This window comes from Myxine glutinosa, chromosome 7 (assembly GCF_964187855.1).
Source record: "Myxine glutinosa chromosome 7, kmMyxGlut1.1, whole genome shotgun sequence".
Taxonomy (NCBI): Eukaryota; Metazoa; Chordata; class Myxini; order Myxiniformes; family Myxinidae; genus Myxine; species Myxine glutinosa.
In genome coordinates this window covers 52,134,128-52,151,294 of record NC_136267.1, presented here as the reverse complement: position 1 = coordinate 52,151,294, position 17,167 = coordinate 52,134,128, and the positions used below count along the sequence as shown (strand labels likewise).

At 45.4% G+C, this 17,167-nt stretch overlaps 1 protein-coding gene across 1 annotated transcript in view; it reads left to right on the top strand.

Moving 5' to 3' along the window:
• Positions 1–17,167, top strand: part of LOC137431228 (semaphorin-4D) — a 113,322-nt gene that overhangs the window by 88,751 nt on the left and 7,404 nt on the right. The window contains exons 13-15 of the mRNA XM_078781701.1: positions 7,836–7,945; positions 8,119–8,261; positions 8,419–8,477. Of these exons, the coding sequence (XP_078637827.1) occupies positions 7,836–7,945; positions 8,119–8,261; positions 8,419–8,477 (312 nt within the window). The remainder of the gene's footprint in view (positions 1–7,835; positions 7,946–8,118; positions 8,262–8,418; positions 8,478–17,167) is intronic.

Below are 17,167 nucleotides of genomic sequence, written 5' to 3'. Positions count from 1 at the left end.
GGTCTTGTCAGTCCGTCCATCCGTCCATGTGTGCGTCCGCAACCATATCTCAGAGATGTATGGACCAATTTTGTACATACTTGGCACAAAGACAATACATATTGTCGTGTCCCTGGGATTAAGACCCGAAGAGGATGAATGACCGAAACGACCTTTAAACTCCGAGGCGTACTCCGAACCTTGGCGGGATTATCTTTGGCGCGCGCAAGAAGGCCCGAGCCTTATCTAATCGGGCACACACGAAGGGGTTATCTGAACCCACAAATGAAGAAACGAAATGAAACAAGACAAAAGGATAAAATGCAACAATAAGCGATTTAATGAGAATAAATGCAAGTAACAATGAAAGGTGAGGTTAAAACTAAAATTTCTAATTGAGACGTCTCCATTCAGACTCGTATACAAACAAGGGGAAAATAATGTAAAAATAAATGATGTTTCGTTTCAAGCTGGCCGGCACCTAGCTTTGCGTCCCCAAATGGCTGGTAAGGCTTGCTGGTCATCGCGTCAAACCACTGTGCGGGAAACGCACAAGATGGCATGGAATCAGGCTCCTCGACGTCCCAATGTGAGGTCCCCCTCACGCTGCCGACTGCTCCGAACCTCTCTTGTTCAGTCTCTTTCAACACGCGCACTTAAGCCAAAGATGCGCCACCACAAAGACCAAGCCAGAACAAAAGAGAAGACTGCGACCATCAACAACGAACTTCAGCACCAGACCACAGCAAGACAAAGATGGCGAGACGGCGTCTTTTTCCCTCAGCTCTCAAATGTTCCACGCTGACATCACACTCTGTCCAATCATCGAGCACTACTCAATCATCCCATCATGCCTCCACCAATCACGAAGGGCGAGGCCATGAGTCGTCGGCGAGGGGGAGAGTGCAGTCGTCATTCAGAATGTTCAGATGACGTCGGGGTTTCCTTACCAATCGGCAAAAGCTGTTTTTGGCGGCCCTTTTTCTGGCGGCCCTGACAGCGCTGTGAGCGAATGAGTCCATTTGTCATAGTTGTTGTTTGGTGGGATTTTGAATTGTAATAAAGATGGAGGGAAGATCACAGGGGGCAAATTACACACTGGGGAAGTAATCTTTAAACCCTATAATTACTTAACACAAAGACCACACTCCTCATGTCATGGCGACATGCAAACGCTCTTACTCGGACAGATGGCCTACTTATGTACATCGAGATGGCATCACGCGGCATAAGGAGCATTCTAAACCTACACGATTCTATCTTGACTAAGGTATTTCATTGTTTACCCCTCACAAAGGTAACAATATTGTTATGCATATGCACATCATTTTGTTTCACGATGCGATCAAATATGGCTGACTGGCAGCCATTTTAGTTGTAAAAAACTCGATATTGAACACATCCTCAATCATTTCTCGCACATGCATTTACCGATCTTGTTCAAACTTGGCACATAGAAAATGAATGATGGGTTACATAAGCACGTCATTCTTTTTCCAGATCAGATCCAATATGGCCGAATGGTGGCCATTTTGTTACTTAAACGTGTCGCCGACCATTTGTCGAACATGCATGGACCTATTTTGTTCAAACTTGGCACAAAGACAATTCATGAGAGTATACATATGCAGAAGCTTTTGTTTTATAATCCGACCAAAGATGGCCAACTGACGGTCTTTAACAATCCCACCAAACTCTCCCCCTCCCTTTCGCGAGGGTCGAGCGGTGGAGCGCGTGTAAGCAGGCTAGGGGCATCTGGGGACATGCCCCCCATAAAAATTTTGATTTCTAGATGCTCTGTACAGCAAATTTACTAAAACCATGGGGGCTTTGACATTGTATGTCTTTTTCCTCTTGTTTCTAGTTGTTATCCAATTGTCATTTTAATTGTTATTGATTATAATGTGTTACAGAATCACAATTAAAGGCAGTTTAATTTTTTCTATCTAACTTTTATAAATCATCAAAAGAGTGTGACAGTGCAGCTGTTACTATAATTATTATTAATCTATATATTTCTTCGTGTGGTCCTTATTTGCAGGTAATATTTAAAGTTAACCATTTTAAAGCTTTCATCCTCTATAATAAGTTTGTTCCAATGTACAAAATAATATCACATGTCAAATTGAATTCATTTTGGACCATAAATAATACTGGATAGTTTCCAACTCCATCATAATATGGCATGGAGATTACCTTTTATTGACTCTTCTAATATACCTTTCCATCCCAGCGAAGATGGTGCATAGGTGTTGCACTAGCTCTGAACTGTCTAGCATGGGGACGATTCGTAGCATGACTATAAACTGTTCAATCGGTGTTTCACAGACAGCGTATTGCATCTCAAAGTGCTCCTTCCTTCGGATGGACGTTAAGCTGTGTCTCTCTTCTGCTAGCATTCGTTTGCTGAATGTTAAGGATCCCATGCTATTTATCATGAATATATTCTATATCATGAATATCAAATGAATATATCATGTATAGTTGGCTATTCCTTTTATGAAAGCTGCCATTTTGGTGCAGTGCTAGCAGGAGGTGATGAATCTTAGAGCACACAGGTTTGTGTGTCTGTAACATCTCCATCTTGTAACATCTCCTTTTTTCAAAGGAGATGTTAAGCTGGCTGTTAATTGAGTAATTTGGACATACTGTACATTACATTTAGTGGTTTGCAAGAGTAAGCTTTTGGCCCAAACACAGGGACAATAATTCCTTTTAGAAGGTTAATTAACAAATTAAATATGGTAATTACTCAATTAGCCAGGCATAATTAGTTAGTGGTGCATTTGTTTGCTACATCCTCTCTACACAAATGTAACCTTTGCATATCGGTGTTTCACATTCATCTAAACTGTTCTCCATGTTCACTTTAGACCATGGGTTCCCAACCTTTTTTGTGTTATGGCCCCCTTGGCTCCCAGAGCACATCCCCAGCACCCCCTCCCTTTCGCGAGGGTCGAGCGGTGGAGCGCGTGTAAGCAGGCTAGGGGCATCTGGGGACATGCCCCCCATAAAAATTTTGATTTCTAGATGCTCTGTGATGCATTCTGAGAGGTGTTTTTTCCTTTAATTGGCTATTTTGTTTGTATGAGAATTGATAAATTATTACACAGAAAATGAGGAATTCCAAGCAGCCAACATGAACATTTAGTTCCATAGTTTTTTTCTGTTCCTTTCTGGCTCCCAACTACATCGTTTTTGGAAGAAGCAAACAAAGCAACGTCGCTCGAATGATGCATGTTTGATATGAGATTTTAATATTATCAGTAGCAACACTATGGACAGCATAAAATATAACTGTCGCACAAGAAAACAGTATGAAAAGGTTCCAAGTCAAGAATATGTGAAAACTATAAACCTCTGTTGTGTCTGTATTTAACGCAGTGTGTTGTAATCTCACAAAAAGAAACTCAATTCGACAACAACTCAGGTAATCAAAACTAGGGACGTGTTGCATGCACCGTAAAAGGGAATTAAAAACTCAGTGGGATGGCTGAAATTGCATTTTAGCTACCAATTGGGGTATCCGTGGTTGAGTCACAGTCAGGGCACAGCGGAAGTCACCTTCCACGTGGAGCTGATTACGCTGTTTCGATTTGATATTCAACAGTGTGGAAAATCCCGCTTTGCAGAGATAGGTAGACGAGAATGGCAGAAGCACCCGGATAGCTATCTGGCTGATATTAGGGTAGCGACCCATTCCCACCAAAAACTCCATCAAGCTCTTCTCTTCGAATGTGTCTTTGGCAAATGAATCGTTTCGTAGATCCAGGAATTCATCTTGCATTCCCTCCGGAATGCTCTCCATGCAAAGGTTGACGGAAAAAAGATTCCTCACAATTTTTGCCTCATTGTCGTCTAAATCAAGAAAATACTTATGGCATTCGAGCTCCAGCGACTGCAGATGCTCAAGAATGTCATTTTTCAGTCCGGCATCAAGCTCTTTTTCCATGCTGTCTTGCAATTCAGACATTCTTTCGAACATAGCAATGTTTCCTGTGGTCGCTTTCCTGTGCCAGTTTTGGAGCTTGGCAACAAATCCTCTGAGATGATCGTGGAAAAGAATAATATTAGTCGCTCTTCCTTGGAGCTTCAGGTTCAGCTGGTTCTGCTGCTCGAAAAGGTCAGCAAGATAAACAAGTCGTTCGTTCCACAATTCTTCATCGTAATGCTGTAGGAGGTCATGTTTCCCTTGAAGATTCAAGAAATGTTTGACTTCCGCACGAATTTGAAAGACACGGTTCAGAACATTCCCTTTTGAAAGCCAGCGTAAAGCAGTATAGTATAGCAACGTTTCATGTTCTACGTTCATGTCTTTGCACAGCTCCTTGAACATTCGGGTGTTGAGAGCCCCTGCCTTGATGTAGTTAACAATCTTGATTACGACTTCAAGAACTTTCTTCAAGAACCATTCGACAATGAGGAGGGTACAAGGCTTGATGAGTGTCTCCCCAATCGAGTGGGGTTTTTTCTTCTTTGCAATTTCAAGAGAAACTTCATAAGAAGCCTGGACAGTTGCTACATTTTGTTGTTGAAAAGCTCCTCCCTCATCCAACTTCTGTCGCTTTAAATTTCTTTCACGCCGCTTGAAAAATTCGGGATCCTGCTTTGCATGTTGTGCATGATTCATCTCGAGGTGCAACTTCAACTTGGATGGTCTCATGGATTCAGTACTCAAAACCTTGTGACACAGCACACATTGTGGTTTCTCTTGGCCAGACACGGTAATGGATGTGAATCCAAGCTTTATGTATTCGTCAAGATACTTTATTTTTTTTACTCCCAGAAGCCATAATGTCAAATGTGCAATAGGAAAAAAAAAAAAAAACAAGATCGAGGTCAAAACAATATTTAAAATATATATATATATATATATTTTTGTATACAGAGTCGAGGCTTGTGAAAGAGCTAACATTTATCAAAGAAACAAATCAAACAAACAAGCAAACAAAGTATATAAAAAGGGGAGCGGTCGACAAGATGGGGAGAGAAGGGGAGGAAGCACACAAACACAACATTTGAGAGCAGGGACATCGGGAGATGTGTGGGAGGGAGAGGGCCTGGGGGGAGGCAGGATAGGTATAAAACGCAAGGACACCAAGGACTTCCAGGAAAAAAGACAAAAGTCACCTCAAAAAGTGGATTTGGGGTGAAATTAGCGGGGGTAGAAAAGATCAAGGTTTTGGATTGGGGAAGATAAGAGATGGTGGTGAACAGCCGTTTTAAAGACCTGGAGGGAGGAGTGGGATTGAAGAGAGTGAGGGAGTTTGTTCCAGAGGCAGGAGAAAAGAGGAATGAAGGAGTGAAGGTGAGCAGAGAGTCTTGATTTTGGCAGTTTAACCATAAGAGGGTTGCAGGCAGATCTTGTGCGACCTGTAGGAATATTTGGGGGACAGCCCAGAGAGAGCTGGGGGAGCAAGGCCGGAGAGGAGTCGGTAGAAGACGGAAAGACCACCTACCTGCCTGCGGTGAGTGAGTGAAAGGCCCTCGGAGATAGCATCATCGCAGGAGATTCCAATGATTCTGAACGCTTTGGTTTCAACAGCGTGAAGACGAGCTAGGTGTGAGGCAGGAGCACCAGCCCAGAGGGGAGAGCAGTATTCCATTGAGCTGCAGATGAAAGCCTTGTATGTGGTGAGGAGCTCAGGTGTGCCAAGGAAGGACTTCGTACGACGGAGGATGCCCAGTCGGCGACTGGCTTTGGAGGCCAGCTTGGAAATGTGGTTTTCCCAGGAAAGATCATGGCAGATAGTGAGACCCAAAAGCTTGAGTGACAGAACTTCTTGGAGAGGATTATTCAGAAATATTTAATTTTCAGAATTTAATCAGAATTTCAGAATCAGAATATATATATATATATATTTAATTTTTAGTATGGTTCAAATTACCCCATGGCCCCCCAGGGGGCCATAGCCCCCAGGTTGGGAACCACGGCTTTAGACTGTCCTCCGTTTAGTGGACCAACAGGCATATTTTTGTGTCATTGATAGTTCATCATCAAGAAATGTGTAAACTAATGGTGTTTCATCTGGATTACACTGTACGACAAAATGTAAACATAAATATAATGTATATAAACATCATGGTACATGCATGTAAGCAGATTCTCTCAGATTCAGAATCTCAGAGACAGATTCTCTCATATGCATAATAAAATAGAAAGCATAAGCAACTAGAACGGCACTCAGTAGAGAGCAAACCTCCGCCTGGTTGGCCATATCACTCAATGGTGAAGAATCACTTGAAAAATTCTACTAGCTGGATCCGGATCCGGATTTTCACCAAAATTGAATCGATTCTTCCTTGTCACACACAACCTGTCCAACAAGTTTCGTCCAAATCCATCAATAGATTTTTGAGATATCCTGTTATGTATCGTTTTGCACCCATCGCAACCTGATGAATGAAAACACACAGATAAAAATAATGACCTCAGACAAAGACCTTTTATAAGGACATGGGTTGAAGCTAACAGATTGCTGTCTCCAGTGATCATGCCTAGGCCGTAACACCTATCGGCTCAAAATTATTTTAACTGTTGACTTGGTAGTTTTTACAATGAAGGAAACACGTATCGGAAGTACATACGACATAGCGATTGTGAATGTGACGACGTGGGTTTAATCTCTACATCAGAGAATTCCACATACCTATTTGGGCAGTATATAAGCTAATAGATCGCCGTCCCCATCAATCTTGCCAAGGCCGTAATACCTATCGGCTCAAAATCCTTTTAACTGTTGACTTGGTAGTTTTTACAATGAAGGAAACATGTATCGGGAGTACAAACTACATCGCGATTGTAAATGTGACGACGTGGGTTTAATCTCCACATGAGAGAATTCCACATCGCTAATTGGGCAGTTTATAAGCTAACAGATCGCTGTCTCCATCGATCTTGCCAAGGCCGTAACACCTATTGGCTCAAAATCCTTTTAACTGTTGACTCGGTAGTTTTTACAATGAAGGAAACACGTATGGGGGGTACATACGACATAGCGATTGTGAATGTGACAGCTCTGATGCATCTTTCGCTTCGCATCGAATTATTCATAACATTCATTCATTCATTCATTTAATGATCATTACGCTCATTAAACGTCCATTAAACATGAAACGTTCATTAAACGATTACGGAAATAAAAACGAAAAACATTACGAAATTACGTTCACACCGTCACATAAAACACTACCGTGAACACAAACATCGTCACAACATCGTCACAAACGTTACGTTATGTAATTCAAACCGTGAACACATCGAATATTGGAGAGCCCATTGCCAGAAACGATTTGTTTGTTTTGTTTCACACATTTGTTTTCTCTGGTCCGTCTTTCCGTTTCAGATAAACCGGTAAATCATTCATTCCATTTTTTCCCCGAAAGAAAAGTGTACAGTTGATATCACGATTTGAAACACGATGGAATAATATTTACTGATATAAACAGTGATGTGGCTTTTATTTAAATTCTACAAATACTGTTTAGATTTTGATGATTTGCGTGTGATATGATTTAACGGATGTTTATATAAATCGTTAAAAAAAAAAGCCTTCAATTCCTGATGTTTTGCCTTTTTATTTGGGCCTCCCAATTGAAGCCCCGCCCGTAGGGCGGGTACCGTTGCTGGTATTTATAAATTGAAGTATATACCTGGACACTGTGTAGGGTATCGTGTCCTACAAACTCTAGTCTGAGATTTTACAAAATCCCAAGCAGGAAGGTGATTACTAGCAATACCAGCTCTTCCATAAGAGGTGTATACATGTTGTATACAAATGATGTTGTATACAATTTGATGTTGTATACAAAAAAATAGATTGTACTTTTCTCTCTTTTTTCTTTTTTCCACACAGACAAAGGTGCTCTTCACAAGGTAGTGCTGAGAGACAATGGAACACATGTGAGCAGCAAAATCAACTTGTTCAATTCGGCCATTAAGAATATTATCTTGGCTCCCAGCAAGGTACCGGCATGACCACTTGATCCTGTACCGATTTGACCTCGTGTTTTATACTTGTGGCTCGAGGTGCTGCTGAGTTCGCAAGCAAACGCAGCACCAAAGCAAAATGTTTCTGATGCATTCAAATATTGACTGGCCTACCATGTCCAAACAAAACAACCTGTGTGTGAATGCAGGGCATGCTGTACGTGAGTTCAGCGGAAGGTGTGGCCCAGGTGCCAGTGGTCTACTGTAACGCCTACAACATCTGCTCCCTTTGTGTGAAAGACCCACACTGTACCTGGAAGGAGACCGAATGCATAATAATTGAAGAGGACAGGTTCGCTAAGCTCTGATGTTGTACATCATTTCTTTCATGGAGAAATACGCAGTGATTAGCATGCTGGTATACATTAAATGAGGCTTGCCCGTGTACACGTTGCCAGTCATTATGTTACATGCTGTCTGAATTACAAGAGAAAAATGCATGTTTGCAGGAACTCGCTCCAACATTCTGTGGAAACAACGTGCAGCCATCTTCCTCGTGGCAACGAAGGTACTAAAATTATTAATATTCTTTTTACATGAAACTAGCATCAGATTTGCTCAGTGTATCTTATGTTCATTAATTTTAGTTGTTTCTGATGTATTCTATGTATATAACACCTGCAAGGCGACTATCTCTGGATGGACAATTGAATCTTTCGAGTTTTGACTTTGTAGCTGTGCATTCAAATAATTGCACAAAGGCAGAGATCTGGGGCTGGAAGTATATGGTAGCTCGTATTTCCTTTGAACAATCTAGTCTGGGTTCGATCCTTGAACCGATTACAAACGGTCAGTCTGGTAATCCACGGGCAGGCCATTGATCAGAGAGTACTCCATCCATTGGACATTTCATCATTATCACTTCATCTCAGAATCATTGGAATCTCCCGCGATGAAGCTAACTCCAAGGGCCTCTCACTCACTCACCGCAGGCAGGTTGGTGGTCTTTCCGTCTTCTACCGACTCCTCTCTGGCCTTGCCCTCCCAGCACTCTCTGGGCTCTGTCCAGCAAATATTCCTACAGGTCGCACAAGATCTGCCTGCAATCCTCTTATGGTTAAACTGCCAAAATCAAGACTCTCTGCTCACCTTCACTCCTTCATTCCTATTTTCTCCCGCCTCTGGAACAAACTCCCTCACTCTCTTCAATCCCACTCCACCCTCCAGGTCTTTAAAACAGCTGTTCACCACCATCTCTTATCTTCCCCCATCCAAAACCTTGATCTTTTCTATCCCCGCTAATTTCACCCCAATTCCACTTTTTTGAAATACCAACTTCTGTCCTGGAAGTCCTTGGTGTCCTTGTGTTTCATACTTCTCCCACCCCCCTCCTCCCCCCAAGCCCTCTCCCTCCCACACATCTCCCTGCTCTTAAATGTTGTGTGCTCTCAAGTGTTTGTGTGCTTCCCCTTCTCTTGCCTTCCGCTCCCTCTTTTTATATATTTTGTTTGTCTGGTTGATTTGTTTGTGAAGTAAATGTCAGCTCTTTCACGAGCCTCGATTCAGTATACAAAAAAAAAAAAATCACTGTCAGATGACAAGGGATCAACAAAGTAATCGGTGATCAAGCGAGACCATCCTGCCTTTGTGGAAATCAATTCCAAGTGACAGCTTCTCACCTCACTCAGAGTATGTGCTACGACCCTCCAGGGTGTGGAGAAAATCTCCAGGGTGTGGAGATCTCCATCTCCAGGGTGTGGAGAAAATGGATGGTGTGATGACGCCTCATAACACGTGACTGCTGATAGTGAATTGGCAGTTGATATTCAGCAATGCTGATATCATCCATAGCACAAAGATCGATTTGCTTTACAATACCACCCACACTTTGTCCCTTAATTGGTTAATATTCAGTAACCTCTTCTTCTTCTTCTTTTGTAAGTAGAACAAGGCTGCAGGATAGCATCATTGGTAGATGCACCAGTAGTTTTGTGCTAATCAAATGCATAATTATGCACAACATGCTTATTGTTCCATATACTAGTATATTGTTATTGTATGTGCGCAGATAATATATATTCCTGTTTTACTTTACTTACAAGACAGATTTGCCTCAGCCAGATCATCTTATGCACTTACTATGCATTTTGCAGGATGTATTGTTATGTTTATGGGGGTAGATGATGGAATCCCATCAAAAAGGTGGGATTGTATAATTATACCACGGACCGTGAAGGCGTAGGAGAATTCTCGATGTACTTAAGTAGGGAAACTGTAGCTGAAGATTGTTTATGTGTCTTCACATGAGGGGTGAAGCCATGCTAATTAGTTAGGGATTTAGGTTAGTTTTGCCGAGTATGTGATTTTCCCTCTGTTGTTTTCCCTAACGTCTTACATTTACCAAGGCCCGCCATGCAAAACCTCCGTTTAACGACAAAAACCGCCGACAGAACCCGAACAGAGCTGATCGGACTGAGTCCCGCCCACATGAATGCTTACGACAAAAGGCCATGCCCCCGTAATGGTATGATGGGCATGGAAGAGCACAGCCGGCAGGCCACACCCGGGAGTGACGAGGACCAGGGGTGACATCAGAGCGAGGAGCTTGGAGAGCTTATTGAACAAGACGCTGGCCATTGTGTGCATTGGTTTACTTTGGTGCGTGCTTTTGCGAAGAAAGAGGAGGTTTTGGGCAGTGGGCTCTACCAGGGAGCTGAAGGCTGCACTGTTCGGCCATTGTGACAAAGAGGTGGAGAAGCGAGAACGCCGTCTTCACAACTTACCTCACGTTTGTGGCACCGTCGAGTGGGACGCCGCTGCCATCTTGTGCTGAGTTCCCACCAGAGGGACATCGAGCTCTGCGCCTCACTCCAGCTGCCAACCTCACAGTGGAACTCGTGAGGCCAGATCTAAGTGCCGGCACTGAAAAGGAAGCATTTTATTTTTTATTATCTGTCCCCTTGTCTTTTTTTGAGTCCGTATGTGGAGGTACCTCAGATAGGAATTTGTTTTACCTCAGCATTCATTTTATTTCTTGGTTCATTTTTATTAAATTATTGTTATTTAATTTTCCTTGTTGTGTTTACTTGTTTATGGTTTCGGAATAAACCCGTGTGTTCCGTTCAGGTAACCCTGGGAAAGGTAAAGTTCCGTTCAGGTAAAGCAGGGAAAATGGCCTTTAAAATGCATGTTGTTTGTTGTTGTGTTGTTCCGTTCAGGTAAACGCTTCGCCTTCCTTCATTCTGCGTGCGACAAAAATACCGCCATTTTTTTTCGTTCTGCCGCCTCAGGAGTAAAACTGTCTCGGCTATCCATCATCCAGCGGTCTTAATCGCAGGTGACGCGACAGCATTATTGATTAGCTGAACAGGAAACCCCACCATTGGTTCAAGATTTACCATTCTAAATTGAGGATCTAGTTCTATTTCATCATTAGATGATAGCATTAAAATATATATCTTTATATCAGATGCACATGAGGAAGAATTAGCATCACTTTGGCAATGTGGGAATTTTTGTGTTCATTTAATGCCGAGATGGTAAATGTGGTACTTTTTGGTGGTACAAAGTCATTAAACTGAACTTTGTTGGTCTGACTCTTATTCATAAGAAGTTGGGTCACCCGATCAAGAGCAGATTATTTAGTCAACAGCAAAACATAAAGAAAATTGTACTGTTTAAAGTTATAGCAAACAATGAACTCGGGAATGCAACACAGTAATGACGGGCCAAATGGTCTCATTTCCTTGTTTAAGGTCGTGCCGAAGCCCGCAACCACTCCTTACACTCAGTAGTCCCATGGAGACTTGGTAACCCCCACGAGCATTCAGGAGAGCACGTACACGTTGAGGCATGCTGTTCACGAGATTTGCCAAGGTTTGGACAGGAATCGCTTGCCATGCAGTGACAATAGCCTGCTGCAATTCACGCACAGAGGTCGGCTGCTGGTCCAAGTGGTCGATTTGATGCGTTAATTCTGCCCACAAGTTCTCTATCGGATTCATATCCGGGGACATGGCAGGCCAATCCATATGCTCTACACCACGGTCAGCAAGAAAGTGTTGGATCATGCGAGCACGATGAGGCCGTGCATTGTCATCTTGGAAGACAAAGTTTCCTCGAAAGGCTGCACGAGCAAATGGAAGCAATGTTTCTTCCAGAATGGCCCTGTGCTTGAACTGGTTCAGGTTTCCATTCAGAACAACCAGGTCAGTTTTGCCCCCTGCATGAAAAGCAGCCCAAACGGTCACCCCACCACCTCCAGCTTGGACTCTTGGCACAATACAATCTTTGTTGTAGGCTTCATGCACTTGTCTGCACACTCGGACGTGACCATCTTGACGATAGACCAGAAATCTAGACTCGTCACTGAAGATCACGTGATTCCAGTGTCCTGGCTGCCATTGACGGTGCTCTCTGGCCCACTGCAATCGGCGCTGGCGGTGTTGTCTGGTCAGGCGTGGCTTTCTCAGGGGACACCTGGCACGATAGCCTGCTTGAACCAGTCGTTGGTTGACTCGCCTTCTGGATACAGGCACATTTGTCAGTTGCTGCCACTCAGCCCGAAGCCGATTAGCTGACTTGGTACGGCCATTGCGGACTAACGCTGATTGGTACGGCCATTGCAGCTGGCGATCATCCCTCCTTGTGGTTCTGCGGGGACGTCCTGGCCTCGGTATTGGAGTAGGGACACCCCTCTGAGCATTTCGTTTCAGGATCTTTGACACCTGACCTTGAGTGATGCCATACTGCCGAGCAATAGCACGCTGTTTCATGCCGTAATTTCGTAAAGCCACCACTCCATGACAAACAGCATTGTCGAGTTGACGGACCATCTCCAGAGGAAGCGGCAATAACTTTTGGAGACGTGCAGCAGTTGTTTTCCACTAATACAGAACGCAACAACCCTTGTATACCCGACTGTGAAGCCAAATGCACCTGTCCGTACATTTTGCTACGCCACCTGTGATATAATCCTGTTGTTGACTTCTTGCTGCGACAGACAATCAGTGACATGGTTCTTTTAACAAATAAATCGCCAAAGTGTAAAAGAAACTCACTAGATTGATATACCGAGTTAAGAAAGTAAACCCAAGTCAAGAAAAAATATATAATTCCATATTAAATGCCAAGTCTGTATATATGTGTATATATATATATATATATATATATATTGTTACAGACACGACTTTGATGTTATGGTGGGCCGAGCGGAATGGCCGCCGTGTCCGCACAAGTTACCCGATTATACTCGAACGTTGCCGAGTCGCGCTACGCTAAATCAATTGAGGAAAAGGACACAACGGCTGGGTTAAAATGACACGACACCAAGGGTTCAGTTCTCAAGACCTCCGGAGGAGGTTATATTAGGGCGGAAGGTCAGATTACAACGACAAGAGGGACAGCATAGAAAGACAGGCACTTAGACACACTCTTATAATAGCCCCGACAGACGACAGATAAACAGGACAAAAACTGACTCACACGGGGATTGATGGCAAGGAAAGCGGGCAGTCGATGGCTCAAGGTGCACCGTTCTCGGAGGGGGTGCACCGTTCTCGGAGGTACTGCAATACCGGGTCGATGCGTGGAGCTCGCTCAGCGCTTGGAGGTGGTGACTGGCTCTTCTTCAAGCTGGGGGCGCATCTCACGTCACGTCCGGCAAGTCGCCGCGTATATCCGGCGGGGAGTGACACGCCCTCGGCTCGTTAGCTCCGCCCCAGATGGAATCGGCCCGTTGCTTCTCATTGGGTGCGTGCGGGGGGGTTAATTGTTACAGACACGACTTTGATGTTATGGTGGGCCGAGCGGAATGGCCGCCGTGTCCGCACAAGTTACCCGATTATACTCGAACGTTGCCGAGTCGCGCTACGCTAAATCAATTGAGGAAAAGGACACAAAGGCTGGGTTAAAATGACACGACACCAAGGGTTCAGTTCTCAAGACCTCCGGAGGAGGTTATATTAGGGCGGAAGGTCAGATTACAACGACAAGAGGGACAGCATAGAAAGACAGGCACTTAGACACACTCTTATAATAGCCCCGACAGACGACAGATAAACAGGACAAAAACTGACTCACACGGGGATTGATGGCAAGGAAAGCGGGCAGTCGATGGCTCAAGGTGCACCGTTCTCGGAGGGGGTGCACCGTTCTCGGAGGTACTGCAATACCGGGTCGATGCGTGGAGCTCGCTCAGCGCTTGGAGGTGGTGACTGGCTCTTCTTCAAGCTGGGGGCGCATCTCACGTCACGTCCGGCAAGTCGCCGCGTATATCCGGCGGGGAGTGACACGCCCTCGGCTCGTTAGCTCCGCCCCAGATGGAATCGGCCCGTTGCTTCTCATTGGGTGCGTGCGGGGGGGTTAATTGTTACAGACACGACTTTGATGTTATGGTGGGCCGAGCGGAATGGCCGCCGTGTCCGCACAAGTTACCCGATTATACTCGAACGTTGCCGAGTCGCGCTACGCTAAATCAATTGAGGAAAAGGACACAACGGCTGGGTTAAAATGATACGACACCAAGGGTTCAGTTCTCAAGACCTCCGGAGGAGGTTATATTAGGGCGGAAGGTCAGATTACAACGACAAGAGGGACAGCATAGAAAGACAGGCACTTAGACACACTCTTATAATAGCCCCGACAGACGACAGATAAACAGGACAAAAACTGACTCACACGGGGATTGATGGCAAGGAAAGCGGGCAGTCGATGGCTCAAGGTGCACCGTTCTCGGAGGGGGTGCACCGTTCTCGGAGGTACTGCAATACCGGGTCGATGCGTGGAGCTCGCTCAGCGCTTGGAGGTGGTGACTGGCTCTTCTTCAAGCTGGGGGCGCATCTCACGTCACGTCCGGCAAGTCGCCGCGTATATCCGGCGGGGAGTGACACGCCCTCGGCTCGTTAGCTCCGCCCCAGATGGAATCGGCCCGTTGCTTCTCATTGGGTGCATGCGGGGGGGTTACCGGCTCCGCCCTTGACGAGGGGCTGACAAGGAGCCCCTTCGTGGTAACCCTGTCGGAGCGCATGGTCAATGGCGGCTAACCGAGCCGGTGTGAGGACGCACACTCCCCCGCGCCGCGCCGTTGTTGTAGTTGTTGTTGTTGTTGTAGTTGTTGTTTGGGGAAGAAGATGGGAGGAGGTATGGGAAGGTCCTAAACTCACTACTGGTGCCATATAATCACATTCTGGTGCAACGAAGAGTCAGAATTAATGGAAACGAGTCCTTAACTGACATAGACTAAGAATAACTAGCAAGATGTCCGAAAGTTGTCTACGTGAGATGCGGTGGACCTGGGCACGACATTTAATGGGGGAAAAAGGGGAAGGTCGGTTCTACAGAGTGTTATTTACAGGCAATGGGACTAGGGAATGGGGGATTGGGGATAGTTGGGGAGTATTGGGGAAATAGGGGAGTATTTACAAGCGGATATTGAGGCCAAGTCCCATATCCGCAACATTGCACCCTTCTCTACCCTCGGGGCGTCCCGACCCGATAAATTTTTACCTATTTTAGTGTGGCACTCAGATGTAGTTCCCTCTACTATTAACTCTACCCTGAGTGCGACAGTTTTACAGATATTCACAAACGAGTAAATATGTCCCCCTGCGACGTTGCACCCTTCTCCTCACAGAAACACACCCACAGGATAACCGAATTGCGGAAAGAATTCGCAAACTAAACATACAGCCGGTAGGGAGCATTATTTACAAGACTACGCTGATATTTACACTACGATCCAGGACCTGTTTTTGGAGGAACACATGCAGATGTTATGCATAGAGAGAGCACGCATGCCAGCATCGATACACCAACCCACGAGTGCTCTGTGGCCTAGGGCCTTTAATAATGTGCAGAGCACCCCTTCCCAGCACCAAAAGCACCACCCCATCACACAGTCAGCACCATCCGGTGCACCAATAAAATGTTTAGTGATCATTGTGTGGTGTCGCAGCCGGCCGATGTTCTGCCGCTGGTCTTGCCTTCGTGTGGTGCACTTGGCCTTCTTACTTCCTTAGAAAAATAAAGAAAGGCGCCAACCGCGTCCATTTATTTATTGTGGCCGTCAGGGGGCCAACTGTTAGTGGTTCACCTTGTATGGCATAGGTGCCACGTTGACCCATAGGTCCATCCATGGGTGGTGCTTGGCCGCATAAGAACTGCGGTCCATGGTGGGTGGCCACAAACATTGCGGTCCATATGGTGTATCGATCCAGGCAGCAAGCAGCGAAAGTGCAGGCCCACAACTGCGAAGCCAGCACCTCTCTCTCCTCTCTCTCTACCCCAAAGCCAGATCCTCGGAGGTGGGAGACAAAAGAAGCAGACAAGTGAGTAAGGTGGTAAGGGCGCAAAAGTGCACGCAATGCAAGGTAATGCACACTGGGGGCACATGGGAACCAGGTGAGACAGGTACGTTCCTACCGTACGCCCCCCCCCCCCCCCCACCAGGTAACCTACATGGCCCCTCCCTTACCCCTTACTGTATCCACAAAACACAACACTACCCATAAACATCTACTTTACCAATCAACAAACGTCCCTACTGTCTTCCCCGTTCCTCCCATAAACCAAATTCGTCTTCTCTCCCTCCTAACCAATCAAATTTGCCATTTTCAACTCTCATCAAAATTTGCCATCTCCAACTCAACATCATAATTTGCCATCACCAATTCATCATCAGTCCCTCCTAAGGAGGGAGAGATGGAATCACCCCAATGTCTCATCCACGTCGTGATGCGTCTCACAAATCCAACAGCAATTCTCCTTCCTGCAACAGAACAAAGAAAACACAGGTGTGGAGTCATCATCATCACCTCAGGTAAGTGGCTGCGTATGGTGCGACAGGTTCATCAATCCTAACTATTTCCTAAATGACTTTAACAACTTTACACTACCCGGGGTCTTTCTCCAGCCAAACCATTGGCCCTCTTACACTATGGGTTCTAAAAAACCAATTCCCATTGGCCAAACTGTGGTGCTTTTCAATTTGGGGTCTCACTCCCCCGATTCATCTCCCGGTGCCCTCGCACAATTTCTGGGCCGCGACGTGTACCTCTCCCAGCGGGTCTACCCACCTGCACACCCCCACCACTGCAGTTGCCTCCGAGCTTACCTGCTCCTTACCCTAACCTAACTACCTGGGGAAGGCCCTCTGGCGCTCTCCCCACTCGGTGCCCTCTCTGGCACTGGGCTGCCCGATCCACACCCGGGATCCTCAGGCACCCACTCACAACTACCGGCTCCCAGAGCCCACCTGCG